Genomic DNA, 19,446 nt, shown 5'->3' on the forward strand with positions numbered 1-19,446 from the left:
CCTGCTTCATTCATGTAATGCGCTGAGACGCTGTTCTTAGCGTCCCGCGCAAGTGTAGTCGTCTGTCGTGCTAAAATGCCCTTCAGAATTCGCATATCGAGATTTATTTTCCGTTGGTAAACATTCCTCTCACCTATTAGGTAAACATCTGCAGAGAGCTCTCACGAATATGCAAATAGACGCAAGGTTCTAGTCATTTTTCAAGACACGCGGTGTGAGACAGCGCTGGTGCGTCATAGAACTTGATTGCGCGCTTTTTAGTTTTCAAGCACCGCCGTATCATGATTTTAACTCAATATACTGAACTAACTGAACAACTGAACTAACTTGTCTTTTACATGCTCTTCTCATATCAAACTTGAGTTATCATAGTGTGTGTCTGGGAACGCTGGTCTTGCAACATTTTGCGCAATTTCTAGTTCAAACGAGGCCTAAATCTTGTTTTTAAATCGCGTTTAGACTTGCGAGACGACATTGTGAAGAAATTGTACTGAACAGTTATGCAGTATGTTTGATGTGATTGGTATATCTTAACGATCAGCACAGAATGACTTATTTACACTGCGTACATTGCAATAGAGGCCTGTCGATCTAGAGTACTTAATACTTTTGTCGGCCAAGAACAAACTTGCTCCGGACATGAAACAGTACTTTTTTCGAACATGTTCGTTCAAGACCTTTCGTTTAATAACACCCATACTCCCGCGTTTACACAATTCCTTAACTTTTTGTGTCCATATGCAAATTTGTAAAATACCTATGTTAATTAAAGAAACTCTCAGTGTTGTTAAATTGAAAATTAGCTTAAAAGCACTTTTTAAGGATTTTTTCAAAATGTCTTTGCTGAAAAAGGCGACGTTGTTTGAATACTTTCTAAAAGAACAAGCTTTGTGGGAACGGTTTTGAAATCACTTTTTTCCCTGTCTGGCAACAATGACCATCACAAATTAAAGCACGTTAATTGATTAATTTCTATCACGTTTGCCGCTTGAATTTCATGGATTACATAGCTTCTCATCTAGACGCAATGTCGATAGCACGCAGCGATAAAACTACTACGTTTTGGCGGGTTTTCAAATCATTGGCATCTACGGTTATTATCGCAGATTCCGGGACATGTCACAGTTGGTAAAATCAATGTATTTATTCGACAAGAAATCAAGTACATATCTTACTCAATGACAGGAAGCTCAATTAATGTAGTACGCACAGATTGAAAGATGATATTCTTGCTTTCTGATGGAAAAAAATGTGATTAAATGTGAAGACTAACGTTCCTACGAAAGCTTCGATGTAGCAGCCGTATGTTGCTCCATTCTTAATAGACTTTCTTTAAAGTAGTTAAGTCTTAAACTAGGTGAAACATCTTTCATTACTCTGACAGAAAAGGCTAGTTTAGACACATGATCATCTTAACCTCTGAAGGCAGCTTTGCGCGGGTCAAGCTCGCTTGATAATTGCGCAACGCAGATATTGTGCAATAAGACTTCGCGCCGTTTTATATTGTATCGGCCAATTAGCATTCATTAATTAGACGCCTGCGCTGACGATTTGCGAGAACGCTCTTTACGGGGTCTTCGCGATGTAAAAAGAAGAAAGTCGTAACACCATATTGCGCCAACCGTGTCGAATAGCCTCGCGTTGTAACGACTTAAATAATAGGAAATCTCTGTAATCATATATGACACAATCTCTCGCAGGTCAACCGACATCAGCTTAAAATTTGTTATCATATTTGTATGATGGGATGGGATTACGAAATACATCCACAAAAATCTATGTTTCAACACGCATTTTTGCCTAGACATGCAACGCGCTTTTTTATAACGTACTCGATAAAAAAACCGTTGTTCACATTTCGCCCCGCATATCTTGCCTACTAAAGATGATAAAAAAATAAATTAGGATATATCATTTACAATTTCCCTTCGATTACGCTTGCGGTAGATAGTGTAAGATTACATTTGAAACGAATTCTAGACTTTGACCTTATTATTCGCAGAGATCTTTAGACAGAGTACAAAGTATTCTCATCCGAACGTGTAAAAGTATTCTCATTTCACACACATTAAATGAACCGTTTCTCCCAGCTCTAACTTAAGAGTTAATATTTTATTGTATTTTTTTAGACCTCCAAGGAGCTGAATTGGAAACCTGCATCACTGTCCGTTGTTGAACGAAGGTGACGCATTAACAAGAGTGCTCCGTCATGGAGTCGCTTGCTTCAATCCTTGTTCTGCTTCTTTGCACAGGTTAGACAAGCACGTTTTTTATTAATTTCTTATGATCTCCTTATCCAGGAAGGATTAATTATGCTTGAGTCTTATATGTCAAACTGCTTGTGCAATTCATTACCTTGGCCAAAGGCCATGACTTTGAAAACTTCCTTCAGCAACAATGGAATGGCTTCCATAAACGGAATTCACTTAATCCTTCGGTAAACACGAGAATTTTAATATAAATCTCTACCAGCGCTATGTTTCTTAAACACTGGGAGCGATAACGGCTTTAAGGAAAAAAAATTGCATTTCTCGAATTTAGGATGATGAAAACGAAGCCTCGATCTGTTCATTTTAATCTTTTTTTTCGTTAGTTCATAACTGTTCATTTCTCATTCAGATGATTTCGTGATTTAATACAATATTGCATATAATTTCAAACATAAAAATGAAATACTTGTATGAACCCTCACCTGCAACTAATTTCCCAAAAACCTGTAAATTTCTCGATGAAAGAAGAGTCAATCTTTCGCAAGCTTTGCAGTGAGTCTAGTACCCAGGGATTTTGTGTTGCGAAATTCAATCCAGTTTTGCATGTCGCCTGTCAGTTAAATTATTTATTCTATTACTATAAACGAAGACGTGTCAATCAGGCGTATAGTTTTCAAAGAATTTGTACAGGAAATTGTTTAACAAAAAATACCAGTTGGGTTTGAGCTGACATCGGAACAGCTTGCACCAAACTAGGCCTTAACTCTTTCATTTAACTGAATTTTTAATTGTAAAAACATTATTAATTAAAGATCGAATTTCCCTCGAGGCAAAGTTCCGTTCAATACAAACTATACCGGATTCACAGGTCACGACGCACGAGCCCTCCGTCTGCGGGACAAATCAAGTGCCACTGAACTCCACTGACTGGTTTGTTTTTGAATGCATTTGTAACTTTTTAAACGATAATCTTCAGCCGAAAAACTAGTGTGTTGCATTAGTAGAAAAACTAAGCTTTCAATAAAAGCGTGTCGCCACATGCATAGCATCTTAATACCAGTTATTATCTTAATTTGAAAACTATAGTGTACTTATGGATTTTATCAGACAATACGCGTCAATATTTAGAGATTTCTTTTCATTTGAGCTGATATTATTTGGAGAGTTTGTTAGCGCCGTCTTTGGACAAACGTTCAATGATTATTCCGCGTGTATTAAATGTTCACACGCTCATCGTGAAAGCTCTATGTGATGAATTAGCATTTATCAGAAACCTCAAGTTGACTCATAATTGATTATCTTGAACGTGACCGACTTGTCATATTCAGGAAGAGTAAATGACATGTATAGAAACCAGGCATAGATAGTAATAGATCTATTTGAAGATTGTCTAACGTACATATATTGTCCATGTATATCCTATTTGTGAGCGGTAAAATTACAACTGTTGGAGTTGACCGCCATTTCTGTCTCAAACCACCATATTTGACTGTCCGTCAAGCAAGCGAAACTGCAGCGTTTTTCAAATATTCACAATCCAAACAATCAAACGGTTCGTTAATTGCTGAAATATTTACGAAAACGTCTCGACGACTTGAGATCTAGACACGAAGGGTTTAAATTCATTTCAAAAGACTGCGATCACAAAAAGCGACTTTGTCCATTTTCCCTGGGTTGTTTCAGGGGGTCCGTTTGACCTGAGCCCTGTCGGGACTAGAGGTGAAACCGGCCACTTGCTGGCAAAATTCATTTGAATTTAAGAACCAGTTTAAAACTCGACCAACTGGTTTTACGTATGATGCTGTGCAAGTTTTAGTGAAACAAGATATATCTGAGATCGATAGAAAATAGGAATGCGAATAATTGAGACGATGGAAAAAAATTTAATCTAACGTAAAGGAAAAAAAAGGTCAATATACATAATTCCTTAACCATACATAGAAATTTGGTGATTAAAATTTTATTGCAGTCTTAACTTAACATAGATTCCCGGTTTCCAAATATAGAATGCCGGTAAAATACGACATCTGATGAACTATGGAGCCTTAACAGGATAATTTATACCAAACAGATAAACCTCAATCGCGAGGCAGGTCATCATCGCATGTGTTGATGTTGGGGTTTCGCCAAGTTGTTAGCGATTTTGCAAACGTTTTTCCTTAAAAGGTCAAATTTGTAGCTAAAAAAAAGACAAAAGATGCGCCTGGTATGTTAAATGTCTGTGGTTGGTCTTCTTTGTTTCTTGGAATTCATTGGTTTTTGTTACATTATACGGAGAGTAATTACTTTCACACCAAAGCTGCATGTTTACACCGCCAATAAGTTAAAAGCCATCCACGTTGTTGAGTTTTAAAACAAACAGCATTTAGCTCTGATTCGATATTTAATCAACATAATTGTATCAATTATGTAAGTAAAACTTTCAAACGTTTTCCGTCGATTGTATGAACTAAGAATGTTGGAATAGAACGTTACCTCCATTTACTTTGAATATTTCTAAGAACAATCATATTTAAGGCGCGCTGTTAAAGTATAGTTTAAAAACTCGGCAAGCATTCATGAAGCGTGCATTTGTTTATAGTTTATTTTCTTTTCATAGAATAACACAAATTTAAAAGTTTGTTATCAAGGTCATCAGCGAATGTTATGATATATAAACTTCCTTATAGCCAGATATTTTGGTATTTACATAACTCTGTTGCCATGACCCTGTGATGAGATATCTTCAGTGTTACTACAGGAAGGAAGCTAAACAAAACATTTTTAAAACCGTTCTTCCAAGAGGTCCAGTGGGGATGTTCTTCCATTAATCCAGTGTTACTACAGAAGGAAACCTAAACTAAAATGTGTTTACACTGGATAGCTCTATCAGTTTTTAAATCATTCTCCTTAAAGGTCAAGTAAGGATCATCTCTTATTCATCCAGTGTTACTACAGGAGGATCGACACCCAAACTAAACTGACTCTATTTACACTAGATAGCTCTGTCAGTTCCAAGAGGTTCTTTTTGGAGGTCTACTAAAGGAAATCACTTCTTCATCCACTGTTACCAAAGGATGAAACTCAAAATAAACCTAGGAGTCCGATTGATTCTAATTGCTATACGCGGAGATAAAATAAGCGAGCTTGAACTCTTCATTCCACGTGCCATTCTAGTGAATAGTTATCACCAGACATCAGACATCTCAATATTCTTGAAATGTACACGTCACAGGGCTGAATAGCAAAACATCTGGCAGTTTGAATGGCCAAGGCCACTCACTAGGACATAATTAAACAGAAACACATCACCGAACATTAAATCAAAACATTGTTTAAGTTACCTCGGAAATGCTTTAGGTTCTCACTTTTCAAAGTCGTCCTAAAATATGACAATGTCAGCCACACAAGGTCACATACGTCACAGAGTAGAAAGCAGATACAGAGGTGGAACTAACTCGTAGACCATCGCTTGATCTTTCTCAGCCCAGGCAACCGGGAAAAAATTGATAGGAAAGTTCGGTAGGGAGGTTCGTGCTCACAATCTTTCGAAATGATTAGTGCGTCAAATGTGGACTTTCCACGATTAAGGATACCACACCTTACGAGTGACATTGTTTGTAAATAGACGAGAATCTATCATTAATAGTATTATTTTTATTATTGTAGTCCTTTTTAATACCTTTCTATAAACATACCAGTGGTCACGCTCAAAATTTCGCTAATCTACTATTATTAAGTTGCGCAATGCTCTAAGCCTATTTCCGGACAATGAGTTACTGTAAAATCCAAAGGGATTTGATTCATTTACAATCTGCAATGTACAAAAGACTTTTGAGTTATCTGAAAATGAGGATAAACACTGGTAACTAATCATGCAGCCGCTGCGCTCATTTATTGCACAAAAATTGACCGTGGTTTTTTGTAAGAACAAACACCGGTATTCTCAAAGTACACGCGTCTTCATTATCACTTGTTGCGTCCATCCCCGTGGTTCTAATGCGTTTTAAACGTTTTTACAGCAGTTCAAAGGTTCAAAATTTCGCTCTCCGGTGGGTAAGCGCTATGCAGTTTCCCCGCAATGAGCCACTGATAGTGTGTCACGAAGCTGTGAAAATATTTGGCAGTTATCACCGTGACAACATTGCCCAATCCATAATCACAGGTCAATATGACCCACCAGGGTCATTTACCACCGTGACATTGCATTTTTTTGTAACTTGAACTCTTAGCCCAGCCTGCCCGGGAACTATGTAATACACCTTGAGTGTCCTCAAAAATTGTCTGTTAAGAACTTTGCCCTTCGCTGACCGTTTTCAGTCAAATTGCTCTATCATAAGACCTCTAGCTTATCCATTTAGTTTATCTCATTTCCCTCTTAAAGATCGTATATAGGATTTACTTTTTTTATCTTATTCAGTGTGAAAATTGTGTTATAAAAGGTCGCCAACTGTCGTCTGGGGGGGGATTTAAAGCTATTTAGAGATCTTCTTTGAAGTTATATAACACGACTGCTCTTGATATTTTTAATTCATTCATTGCCAAAGGGCTAGAAAACTTCAGTTATATCCGTTTTACTGGCTATGATTGTGGTTGGTAGTCAGATTATATCTTTGTTTCTATATGTCTTCATAGTTTAATGGGATCGTCAATTTTACGCCAAGCCTTCGTCAAATATAGCGCGGTTTATTTCCCCCCACATCCACAGTTATTCTGCAACTCTGCAGCGAGAAAACGTTTTGAAAACAATACTCAGCTATACTTTAATCTGTTATAGTTTGGAGGAGAATGTTTGTTGAGAATTAGAACTACACGCACGAAACATTTCTTCAGCTTTTGCCATGATTACGTACACGCGATGCTAAACGTTTGTTTACTCCTTTTCAGGTGCTTTTGCACAAAATGTTGGCAATTGTAATTTTGAAAATCCATCTGGATTATGCGGCTACACACAAGATACGACGGATGATCTTGATTGGTCGAGGTACAACGGAGGAACTGGCTCTACTGGGACAGGACCTAGCAGTGACCATACCACAATAACTGGTTTCACGGTTCCAGGTATTAGACTGAGATCATCGCTAGGCAAAATATTAACATACAACGCGCTCTTGCTGTTGACAATTACAATTACAATTACAATTTTATACAATGCTCGTTCCTGAGCTTCACAGCAATAATATCGATAGAAAGCATAAAATCTCATTCGAAAAATCTCATTCCATTGTAACATTTCATTGATCAATTCTGATCACTAGAATTTCAGCACAATAATAATATTCCTATATTCGTGTTGGCTGACCGTAAAAACAATAAATTTGAAAAGAAACTAATGATGCTGTACGTGAATATATGAATATTTCACCCCCCCCCCCCCCCAACTTAAGGAGCTTAGGAGCTTAGGAGCTTAGTGTTTTTCAACTCTAAAAATGGAGGCCAGATGAGACATACTTTTAATTCGTTTCAGTTTACACGAAACTTTCAAAGCAGCCGGGGGGAGCGACGGCACTTGGACAAAAATGCGTTTTTCCATTCACTTACCGCTCCAAAACATACACCAAATGTACGACTGCCCGTCACACGGCGCTATGGTGTTCAACGACGAGCGTCTACAGCGGCAAGTGGGGAAACTGCCAAGCAAAGGGTAATGTAATGTGATTTGTTGAAACGGGCACGAAGTCTCTCGCCACGGACCGCAATATATGACACTGGACACGAATACTTTTAGGCTATCTAAAGGCGTGTTTACAATGTTCCGATTGCATTTGCGATTTTCGTCTTTTGATAGATGTGAACGAGTAAATTAGTTACGGATACTCAAATAGGAGCTCGTATGCATCAAAGCATTCGTAACTTATTACTCATTCACATCTATGAAAAGAAGAAATTCGCAGCAAAAGATGCAAGTGCAAACGGGCCTTAATTGTAAAATATAACTAAAACCTGATCCCACATTAACAAACATTACCCCGCACTTTCAACACTCTGAGCTTGTTTGTTGCACAGAAATGGAGTGACATTTGAACTTTACCAAATTCGTAGGTTGGTACGTTTACCTCGAAGCGACTGGGAAACAACCAAATCAAGTTGCTCGACTTCTTGGTCCGTCGCTGCCCGCCACGACAGGTTCCTGCATTAAATTCTGGACGCACATGTGGGGACCTCATATCGGGGCTTTGAATGTCACAATGAATAGCAGCTCATCGAATTTGCTGGTATGGAGTAAATCTGGGACGCAGGGTAACCAATGGACCCAAAGAAAAATCGATGTGAACTCGACCACACCCTATAATGTAAGTTACAATACAGCTATTGAGCCAATATGAGAAAGAAATGTGGAAATTATCTATTGAAACTATATGATATATTTCTAGATAATTTTCTCTGCCAGTCGCGGTATTGGATACAGAGGCGATATTGCTATTGATGACATTGAAGTTACCAAAGGATCTTGTTCGTATGACCGTAAGTTAACCGTATTTTGACCGTAGTAAATATGAACCCATATTTTGGTTCATGAAATATGCAGAAGGTGATATGTCTGTTTATTTTGCCATTTCGTCTCTTTGCACAGCCAACTTATGTACGTTCGAAAATGATTGGTGTGGGTACAAATATATTGGCAGATGGATTCGTAGACGAGGCAGAACACCAAGTTCTTCAACAGGACCTTCTGTCGATCACACAACAGGAAGTTCATCTGGTGAGTTTCGGGCTCTCTCCATTAACGGCCAGTTTCGCACTGGTTTTTTCTATGATTCCTTAAAACTATCTAGATCTCAAAGTGATGAAAACTTTGTGACTGTTTTTAGGTTATTACATCTTCTATGAAACGTCTGGTGGAAGGATAAATGACACGGCAATCGTTCAGAAAAACTTCACAGCAAATGGTCTTCAGTCCTGCCTTCAATTTTGGTATCATATGTATGGCACAAATATAAACACGTTGAATGTTTACACAATTAAAAATGGCAACCGTTTAAGGATCTGGACTCGGTCATTCAACCAAGGCAACAAGTGGTACAAAGCCGAAGCAACCGTCAATATAACGAGCGGAACATATACTGTAAGTCTCAAAGTTCGCTGAAACAGCTTAATACATATTTAGGGCATTGAATTCTGTTACCAAAGTGTCGGTGACTTTCTATGAAGAGAACTCAAGTATTAGTTTGAAATTGTCTAGTCGCATGCCTATGTAATTTATCCCTAAATTTCCTTATCGACCCTTCCTATATCTCCTCTGGAATCTCAACAACCCTATCAATCCTGCAACCTTTTCCGTTTCAGCTGATGTTCGAAGGTATTCGAGGTAGTTCATTTCGTGGAGACATCGCGTTAGACGACATAAGACTGTCACCCGGTGAATGTGTTCTTCCTGGTATGTCTGCCGTTCATAACTTTCCTCACTCGTAGTTCAGAGAAAATATCTAAAAAAGAATTGGATTAGGCATCCTCCTGTAGTAACACTGGATCAATAACAGTAGAACAGTTTAGGTTAGAACAGCGGTTCAGTAAAGTGTGTTGTTACCATTGATCAATGATGATGATGATATGATAATCTGGTGTATCTATACTAGGGGACTGTGATTTCCAAACTAGTCTAACAACGTCTGATTGTTTGTGGAACAATGTTAAACAAGGCGATGATTTTGATTGGATTGCTAAATCTGGTGGAACAACCAGTTCCTTCACTGGTCCAAGTGCTGATAGAAAAGGAACCTCGTTCGGTATGAAAGACGTGGTTATTTTGCGTATACACAGCGCTTGTTGTGGCAAATCATGAACTGAAGATTCGGTTATTCTCGTTATATCAGGGGCCTAACCAGCATGTGGTTTACATGGGTTGTGACGAGACGTGGGGCTCGCATCTCCCTCTCCTAAAGTAGGGGACGGAAGAATCGACCCTACGTTATCATACATCATGTTTGGGAAGTTAAAGCGTATTGGTTCATATGCAAATATTTCCATTTTGTCTTTTTCGCAGGCCAATATTTGTTCATTGAAACGTCTAGTCCGCGGAAGACTGGAGACAAGGCTTGGTTAGTCAGCGATTACTTTAACAAATCTGTCACGTGCTTTACGTTCTGGTACCACATGTACGGCAGTTCGATAGGATCTTTAAAAATATACCAGCAGCCTTTGGGAGGACAGAAGGTTTTGTTATGGATGTTAAGCGGAAACAAAGGGAACAAGTGGTATAGTGGGCAAGTGGTGGCCGACTTTAGTCTTAAGCAACACCGGGTGAGTAATATTGCGTAGTATTGATGATGTTGATGAATTTGGTGATGGTAATGATGGATGACGACGATGGTGATGATGCTATATGTTGATGATGATGAAGGTTATGTGATGTTAATGATGATTATGATCACGATACTTTCGATAGTATTGATGATGATGATGATCACGATACTTTCGAAAGTATTGATAATGATAATGATGTTGATGATCACGATACTTTCGATAGTACTAATGATGATAGTCGAGATGATCATGGTGATAATGAAAATGATAATAGCGATGACGGGAATTATAGTTCTATTGTGGTGGGATAAAATGTCACGCTCAATCTGTGTTATACCTAGATCATCGTCGAAGGTATTCGTGGAACAAGTTACACCGGTGACATTGCTGTGGATGATTTTAAATTCATAGATGGAAGATGTGGCATCCTTCCAGCTTCAGCCGCACCTACCGCACCAACAAAACCACCACCTACGAAAGCACCAACAACCAAACCACCTCGTAAGTAATCAGACAGTTATGCATAACCATGACTTTGTCGTCTTTTGATTATCCACTATGATTGCACCGCATTTTTCTGCGCGTTGAAAGCCCTTCGGACGCATCAAATATTACAACTCGTATGACTTCTATTTGTAGCAAACGTCGGTTACAGTTGTAATTTTGAAAACGGAATCTGCTCCTGGACTCAAGCGGTCGTGGGAGATAAGTTTAACTGGACCAGAAATCAAGGATCGACTCTTTCCGGTGGGACTGGACCGAGCACTGACCACACCCTTGGTAACGGTAAGCAGGAATACCAAAATAGTTCTCATAGTATGTATTCACGAGTTCACTAGAATCCTGTCTGCTCTATTCGACTTTTATATTACCATGTTTCTTAGGAAATGGATGGTACATGTACATCGAAACCTCGTCGCCCCGAGTGAAAGGCGACAATGCGCGGCTCGTCTCCGACTTAATTCCGGCAACTACCGGAACGTCTGGTCGATGTTTAACATTCTATTACCATATGTACGGATATCACACGGGAACGTTGAATGTTTTCATAAAAACGGGTAGCCACCTCACGAGCGTGTGGCAACGTAATTCAACTCAAGGAAACAATTGGTTGCAAGGAAAGGCCACATTGGTGTCACAGGGACATTTCCAGGTTGGTCAACTGTATTAACCCTCATTTTCCCTTGTCAACCCCATTAGTACCCATTCTCGAAAACCGTTATACACATCCTACCAAGTGTTAGTGGCACCTCTGGTTATAGGGATATCAGCGATGTTTAGGATGGGCTTCTTTACCCAAACTAAAGTAATATAATGGTATTTTAAAAAATAAGCTCGGGTCAGGTGAGCGATAAGCTCAAAGAATATCCTCAGGAAAGCTCTTGATATTTCTCGCCCCCTCTTGACTCCGAGGGCCACTCTCTTGAGCAATAAAGACTATTATAACTATCATATAAACTTCTATTCAATGTAGTAAACTTATTTTTAACGGCATGTAAACATGAATATATGAATGCAAATCTCCCCGAATATCGTGTCAAAGCTCGTACCTGATACAGTGCCGTGTGATTAGCTAAATATTCACTTTGCATAGCTGTAAATCTACTTTTGACATTTTCAGATCATCTTTGAAGGAATCAGAGGTAGTGGTTTTCTAAGCGACATTGCAATTGACGATATAACCGTCACGACTGGAGCTTGCACTTATCCTTCATCGAAATGTACGTTCGAGGATTCAAAGGTTTGCGGCTTCACTCAAGATTCGACAGACGACACAAACTGGATTCGAAAAAGTGGCGGGACAAGTAGTGGCCAGACCGGACCAAGTGCCGACCATACGCTGAAAACATCATCTGGTTTCTATATGTACACTGAGGCATCGTCTCCACGAAAGAAGGGCGACCTAGCGCGTCTTGAAAGCCCTCAACAACAGCCGGCACCGGGTGGGAAATGCCTGGAATTCTGGTATCATATGTATGGTTCTTCTATGGGTAGTTTGATCGTGTATGTCAAAGATAATGTACAAAAAAATCAGGTTTGGATGAAGAGCGGGAATCAAGGAAATTCGTGGCAGAAAGCAAGAGTCACTTTAAAATCAGCAAGCAATTTCAAGGTGAGGAATCTATTTAATACTCCAAAATGACAATTTCTTTCTTTTATGAGGGAAGAAAGGTTGAACAACATGTTTGACCAACATGAAACAACATGTTTTATTCGCCTAAAATATAGAGAGAAACATCTGAAAGTTTTGGCCTAAAGTTTAGTTTCAATTTTAGTTTATTTTGTTTTGTTTTAGTACATTTTTGAATCGGTTCGTGGCACAAGCTTTTACAGCGACATTGCAATTGATGACGTTGAATTGTTAGCCGGGCCTTGCCCCAGTCCTGGTAAGTATATCAAGAGTTTATTCATCGAACATTACCCCATTACACCACCCAATTGGTGGTACAAAAAGAGTTGAAATATCGGGCCCTTACCCCGGTCCTGGTGGGTGCATGAAGAGCTTCAGTATCGGTTCTTACTCCAATCCTGGTGGGTGCATGAAGAGCTTCAGTATCGGTCCTTACCCCGGTCCTGGTGGGTAAATGGGGAGTTTCAGTATCCGTCTTTACCCCGGTCCTGGTGGGTAAATGGGGAGTTTCAGTATCGGTCTTTACCCCGGTCCTGGTGGGTAAATGGGGAGTTTCAGTATCGGTCTTTACCCCAGTGTAAAAATGGGACTTGAGGATATTAGTAAATCCTCTAGTACGTACATACTCCCCTAGAAAGCATAAGATGTTACTAGCTCTGTAGTAATGATGATCTTTCTCTACCCCAGGGTCATGTTCATTCGAGGGTGGTCTCTGTCAGTGGAGTCAGGATAAGTCAGAAGATGATTTTGACTGGCAGTTAACATCTCGAGGTACATCATCTTACCTGACCGGTCCATCAAATGACCACACCTTTGGCAATAGTTCAGGTAAGTCAAGTTATCAGTGAGTCAACTTTTTTGCAAAATTATTCGCCCCTAGATTCATCACCCAGATCCATCACCCATATCGACCTGGTAGCCTAAATCATCAGTATACAATTTAAAAGAACTTGTAGATATTTAGTATTTATTACATTTGGGTTTGTAAAACTTAACGTCTTCTTATGTAGTCGCTCAAAAAGTGTTTTTGACAAACCACAACTGCGCATATTGTCCATAATTAAAAGTAGAAAAACTGAACAAATAATAATAATATTTCTCATCGTAGGATATTATGTGTTTATCGAGGCTTCATCACCACGTAAAATTGGAGAAAAAGCGCGCCTGGTTGGACCAAGGTTGTCTCCATCCTCGACTACCAGGTGTTTACAATTCTGGTATCACATGTACGGCTCTGATATAGGATCTTTGCGCATCCTTTCCAAGTGGGGAGCAGGAAGCAAGCTCGAGGAAGTCAAATGGATTTTGAATGGTAGTCAGGGTAACCAATGGAAGTTTGCACGTGTTGCAATCTCAAGACCAGGTTCTGGTTCATATCAGGTAAGCTTTCAGTCAGATTTCCATTTTAAGTAGACTGTTAAAGATGAGATATTTGGCGTATCTAGTTCTTGATTTTGTTTATGTAAAGGGAAAATCTCATTAACCGGACCGGGTGAGGAACATAGAGTCAGCTTTAGGTGGGGTTTGGGTCGGTGAGTCTTTGTAGACCTTGGCTAAAATCAGTTCAATGTTAGTTAAGATTAGGTTAGGATCAGATCGGATTTAGATTCAGTTTAGATCTGGATCAGTTCTGGATTAGATTTGGATCAGTTCTGGATTAGATCTGGATCAGTTCCGGATCTGGTAAGAAAGATTCCGGGATCTGGGACTCTCTCAATATATCTAATTCATCATCCGTCTCTTTCAGTTCGTGTTTGAAGGTATCGTTGGTGCAAGTTATAAGGGCGATATTGCTTTGGATGACATACAAATTATTCCTCAGTCTTGCTCAATCTTGCCTACGAACGCAAACCCCAGCAAGACACCAGTTACTTCGCCTACGCCTGCTATCTCAACGCCTAAGCCAATACGTAAGTCATGTCTGTGAAATAAGATAAAGTTAACACATTGAGCTTAGGGATGCATGCAACAACTTTGCTAGCCTGCCCGTGTAGCTCCTTGTGACAAAGGAAGATAGAAAAATACGAAATAAATTTTTTACGGAAAGTCCACTCCAACTTATTTTGTCGGTGATACTAAAAAACAAACGTATATTTTTTGTTTAGCAATTGGCAAATTCTCTTGCAACTTCGAGGTTGTCGGAAAATGTCAATGGCAGCAGGTTCACAACAGCGATCATTTCAACTGGACCCGAAATCAAGGACATACGGCATCATCTGGAACTGGTCCAACTACAGATCACACTAAGGGTGTTGGTAAGTAAAATCATCGTAATATTTTCATATAATGTGGACGAATTGAGTGCTACAGCTGCACTGCCATTTTACAAAACGACTCTTTGTTAATGTGCTAAAACATGTTTCGTTTTTCTAGGCCTCCTTGCCGATAAGAATCTTGGACCGGGTTCTATACAGCATCGTGGAGGAAAATGTATTCACATTTATCTAGGTGGTTACGTGAAGCCTCCTGACGGTCAACCACTCGTTATTTATCAAGGCTGTGGTGAAACGCGACTGGAGTTCAAGATAGATTCCAACGGATTGTTGAAACACACGACGCATAATATGTGCGTAAAACCAATCGGTGCGGTCACTGATGGTGTGAAGGTTAGTTGATCAGAAATTTTTTTTAAGCAGAATCTGTTCACTGGAACAGAAGAATTGCAAAAGTTCGCAAACTTCCCTGATCCCTTCAGCCAAAGTTTAAAAATACGCTTATGCATCCAATATGTACTTCCATTGAAAACTAAACTATTTACATCGAAATAATTCAGCTCGGTTGTTCAATAAATGGACCATTTTGTTTTCCATTTTGAACTTATCCACCGTTTAAGCTAAACACCTTTCAAACAACCTGCCCTAGAAGATTAAAAAACGAAAGTGCTACTGCTCTTGACAGTTGAATATGGCTGGGGTTTTTCCTTAAGGTTGGTCTGTACACAAATTGTGATGCAAATGACAAATGGAGCTGGGCTTCTAAAGGATCGCTGAAGTACAAAAATAACATGTGTCTTCGACCACAGAGCGGGTGGGCGAATCCTAAAGATGGCGTGTATTTGGTGCTTGGTACCAGATGTGATCAGTCACAGAATTTTTTTAAGTTTGTTCCAAGTAAGTAATATCACTTATCATTGGATAGCTATTATACCCCTGTGCTGTATTACGGTATGTACCTGTTGGATGAAATACAATGAGAACCGTAGGGAGTTTGAGAGATTCATCGGCTGAGGGTTTGTTTTAAGTTACTTTAAGTAATGACTGATTCCAGTTTCATCAAATGCGCACGCTCGGAACGAAATAAATCATTATTGTCTTGTCGCAACATGCCGATGGAACGTCGAGTGCTTTTTATCATTTTGCTTAATGTTTTTTTAATGAAAGAGTGGAAGTAAGCTCCTCTGTTTGCTGTTGTTTTGAGCTGTGTTTTTTGTAAGTTTTTTTTCGAATCGCTGTGTTTGCATTTCAGCACGTGGTTGGTACATGTTTATTGAAACGTCCTTACCAAGGAGTCCCAATGACACAGCGCAGCTGATATCACCATCGACGTCAAAACCGAAATCCTGTCTTCACTTTTACTATCATATGTACGGTCCCCATGTCGGAAAATTGCAGGTATTTTCCAAATTTTCTCGAGAAATTTGTGTTTTCAGCTAGTTCGAAATGATAAAGGGGTTAATTGGGTACTTGAGATTAGTCGGCTAATATGTTAATAACTAGAAATCAGATACTGTGATAGTTAAAGATAATGTGTAATTTTTTTTGGTTATATTATGAATTGATTCCTGCATTTTCCGGGCCAAGGATCGAATTGATTGAATAGGTACTGGATTAACAATTTTTGGATTGCTCTTTAGTCTGAGCGAGTGTCCCTTGTATCATTGTAGGTGTACGTGATGTCTGGGGGTAAGATGGGATTACCTGTGTGGAGTCATTATGGAACCCATGGCAACACCTGGTATCAAGGACAGGTCGCTGTAAACAATCAAAATTCCCCATATCAGGTAATTGTTCGTAGGCGAGTAGTCTAGTTTAGTCTGATACTGAACGATATTTATATATATGTATATAACTGGTGTGTTGAGTCGAGTCAACTGATTAGATTAAATGTGATAATCGCCTGTAATCTTTTCTTTACACAACCAGTGGCGTAGCCAGCCTGACGATTTTGTCCCGCTAAGTAAATTTCCAGTTATCATAATTGTTCATGTCTTTAGAAACTTATTGCTTTCACAGTCAATGAACACTAAAAAATTGGCATAGCATGAGAAATCGTTTGGCATAGCTACGCTACTGTAGACAATTATGAGTAAAGTTGTAGACTTTACAAATGTAATGTTAGTCTAGGCTTTCCACTTGTCACGTCGTTATCGTCGCCATTATGTCAATTCTTTTTATTGCAGTATGTGATTGAAGGTGTTCGTGGTAATGGTTACCAGGGGGACATCGCCGTAGATGATATTTATCTAATGGATTCATGCACCGCAAGAGGTCAGGAATTTCATAACCTAAGACCAATTAAATATGCTAAGTTGTATTAAATGTGCTCAATCTTCTCATGGGGTTAACGGAGCTCAAAGAAAAAGGCTTCATGATTGGCCAACCAATGTTGCTAAATGTCCAGGATTTTCTAATGAAAAAGGTTTTCTGTTAGGAAATAATTAGCCCTAGCAAGTCATCTAGGTCGAGATGAGCGTATTCTTAGACAGAAAACCGACTTCAGTTGTGGTAGTCAACACTCAACAGATCGACCAGTTGCCACAATGCCTGCAATTGGTTTACAACTTTTCTTTTTCTCTCTCTATTGTAGATTACTGTTCATTTGAAGAACAGTATCCACCTTACTGTGGCTATAAACGCAGTACTGGAAGATTCAAATGGTTGCTCGGGAGTGGAAGCACGTTGTCCTCCAATACAGGACCATCCAATGATCACACGCTTGGAGACTCACGAGGTAAGCTCGTTTTTACAGGAAAAGGCAAGAAAGTCTACCTGACGAGATATGTCACTCACCTCGCTGTCTTCTGCTCATCGTTATCATTAACTATCCATCTACCTCCTCGTCTGTCCAACCATCATTATTATTAACTGTCAATCTTCCTCCTCGTCTGTCTATCCATGATTATCATTAACTATCCATCTACCTCCTCGTCTGTCCAACCATCATTATCATTAACTACCTATCTTCCTCCTCGTCTGTCTAACCATCATTATCATTAACTATCAATCTTCCTCCTCGTCTGTCTATCCATCATTATCACCAACTGCCTATCTATCTCCCCGTATCGGTCTGTCTATCCATCAACTATCTACCTGCCTCCTGTGTTTCCTCGTCCTAGTCGTCTACCTATCCATCATTACCATCAACTATCCATCGAAATAAACACAATTTCCTTTTATTTAGGGCGATATTTGTATATTGAAACAAGCGCTTTCATACCTGGAGCGAAAGCCACGTTTACAAGCCCGTCATTTTCTGGAAGTCCAACGGGAAGTTGCATCTTGTTTTGGTACCACATGCATGGTTCTGATATAGGTAATTAACGAGCCAATTAGCACACTAATGAATGAACTCTGCAATTAATTGCAACTGTGTCTAAAATGTTTCTTATCCCTCCTCAATCTATTCGTTTAGGTACATTGAACATTCGCGTTAACGAAGTTGGTGGACCTCTCAAAGCGACGTGGACTAAATCTGGTAACCAAGGCAACAAATGGTTCCTTGGACAGTTATCAGCAAATGTCAATAACCAGTTCACGGTGAGTAAATAATTACGCTGATCTTTGCGGCCAATAATACTGCGACCGTTATGTTTTATGAGGGTTTTATAGCAGCACTGGGCTGAATTTGCTGCCTTGTGAGCCAGGTTTAAACTCTGCGCGGGCTGAAAAGGCTCCATGTAACGGCGCCTTATCACAAAAGCTACGATATGTGACTCAGATGAATGTTGGACGTCGATTTTTAGGTGACATTTGAGGGAGTGCGCGGACGAAGTTTCCGAGGGGATATTGCTATTGATGATATCAAGATTCTGAAGCAAGGATGTCCACAGAAAGGCGAGTATTTGGCATGTGTTATTTATTTGAAATCAAGAGCCTTCAGCTCCTCGGTATTTTGTCGTCTCATGATTGCCACTTTATGCTCAGGTTACTGCGATTTTGAATATCCCAAGTATTGTTTCTGGAGGAATGACGTCACCGAGGACAACATGGATTGGTTGATCGGCAAGGGCTCAACTCCATCCAGATATACTGGACCATCCAGAGATCATACTACTGGAGGAACCTTTGGTAAGATTCACACCAGCCATGTTCAACCAGGGAAACTTTAATGTGTGTTTACATGAAGAGAACCTAGTGACACACCTTAGAACAGGCAAAGATGTCTTTTAACTTAGGTCATGACCTCCCTGTTTTACCTTTTTCATTCAAATCTTCATTTTGGGATGTTTGAAATGAAATTTGGACGTGTGATTTGCGTTGTAACGGACATTTTATGACTACAGTGTTTATAGTGCTTTTGTTTTGCATATGGTTTATATATTTGAACGAATGAATTAAAATCATCTAGATTATTCGAAGAATTTGAATTTATATTCTCTAACTTTAGGACAGTACATGTTTGTGGAAGCAAGTTGGAGAACCGTCAAACACAAGGCTCGTCTTGTCACAGGCCGTTTTCCAGCGACAACCGGCAAGGGTTACTGTATCAAATTCTGGTATAACATGTACGGTGTTAACATCGGCACTTTGAACGTAATTGTTAAAAACAGAGCCGGAAATCTATCAGAAAGCATTGTATGGAGTCTGTCTGGAAATCAGAAATGGGGTTGGAAACAAGGTCAAGCTCCAGTCGTTAGTAGCAGAGACAGTTATCAGGTGGGTG

General features: G+C 39.5%; 1 protein-coding gene across 1 annotated transcript in view; it reads left to right on the forward strand.

The window, feature by feature from the left end:
* Nucleotides 1–19,446, forward strand: part of LOC114523029 (MAM and LDL-receptor class A domain-containing protein 2-like) — a 68,945-nt gene that overhangs the window by 416 nt on the left and 49,083 nt on the right. The window contains exons 2-31 of the mRNA XM_028543834.1: nucleotides 2,130–2,252; nucleotides 7,077–7,250; nucleotides 7,657–7,833; nucleotides 8,232–8,482; nucleotides 8,564–8,654; nucleotides 8,764–8,892; nucleotides 9,002–9,255; nucleotides 9,477–9,567; nucleotides 9,767–9,916; nucleotides 10,174–10,430; nucleotides 10,775–10,934; nucleotides 11,073–11,219; nucleotides 11,318–11,586; nucleotides 12,055–12,546; nucleotides 12,730–12,820; nucleotides 13,252–13,392; nucleotides 13,673–13,944; nucleotides 14,312–14,474; nucleotides 14,670–14,819; nucleotides 14,938–15,170; nucleotides 15,491–15,674; nucleotides 16,030–16,175; nucleotides 16,448–16,564; nucleotides 16,964–17,051; nucleotides 17,371–17,514; nucleotides 17,965–18,096; nucleotides 18,196–18,320; nucleotides 18,527–18,617; nucleotides 18,708–18,851; nucleotides 19,171–19,439. Of these exons, the coding sequence (XP_028399635.1) occupies nucleotides 2,210–2,252; nucleotides 7,077–7,250; nucleotides 7,657–7,833; nucleotides 8,232–8,482; nucleotides 8,564–8,654; nucleotides 8,764–8,892; nucleotides 9,002–9,255; nucleotides 9,477–9,567; nucleotides 9,767–9,916; nucleotides 10,174–10,430; nucleotides 10,775–10,934; nucleotides 11,073–11,219; nucleotides 11,318–11,586; nucleotides 12,055–12,546; nucleotides 12,730–12,820; nucleotides 13,252–13,392; nucleotides 13,673–13,944; nucleotides 14,312–14,474; nucleotides 14,670–14,819; nucleotides 14,938–15,170; nucleotides 15,491–15,674; nucleotides 16,030–16,175; nucleotides 16,448–16,564; nucleotides 16,964–17,051; nucleotides 17,371–17,514; nucleotides 17,965–18,096; nucleotides 18,196–18,320; nucleotides 18,527–18,617; nucleotides 18,708–18,851; nucleotides 19,171–19,439 (5,175 nt within the window). The 5' untranslated portion in view covers nucleotides 2,130–2,209. The remainder of the gene's footprint in view (nucleotides 1–2,129; nucleotides 2,253–7,076; nucleotides 7,251–7,656; nucleotides 7,834–8,231; nucleotides 8,483–8,563; nucleotides 8,655–8,763; nucleotides 8,893–9,001; nucleotides 9,256–9,476; nucleotides 9,568–9,766; nucleotides 9,917–10,173; nucleotides 10,431–10,774; nucleotides 10,935–11,072; nucleotides 11,220–11,317; nucleotides 11,587–12,054; nucleotides 12,547–12,729; nucleotides 12,821–13,251; nucleotides 13,393–13,672; nucleotides 13,945–14,311; nucleotides 14,475–14,669; nucleotides 14,820–14,937; nucleotides 15,171–15,490; nucleotides 15,675–16,029; nucleotides 16,176–16,447; nucleotides 16,565–16,963; nucleotides 17,052–17,370; nucleotides 17,515–17,964; nucleotides 18,097–18,195; nucleotides 18,321–18,526; nucleotides 18,618–18,707; nucleotides 18,852–19,170; nucleotides 19,440–19,446) is intronic.

The sequence above is a fragment of the Dendronephthya gigantea genome, unplaced genomic scaffold (assembly GCF_004324835.1).
Source record: "Dendronephthya gigantea isolate DGI-Jeju-01 unplaced genomic scaffold, DenGig_1.0 000026F, whole genome shotgun sequence".
NCBI lineage: Eukaryota > Metazoa > Cnidaria > Anthozoa > Malacalcyonacea > Nephtheidae > Dendronephthya > Dendronephthya gigantea.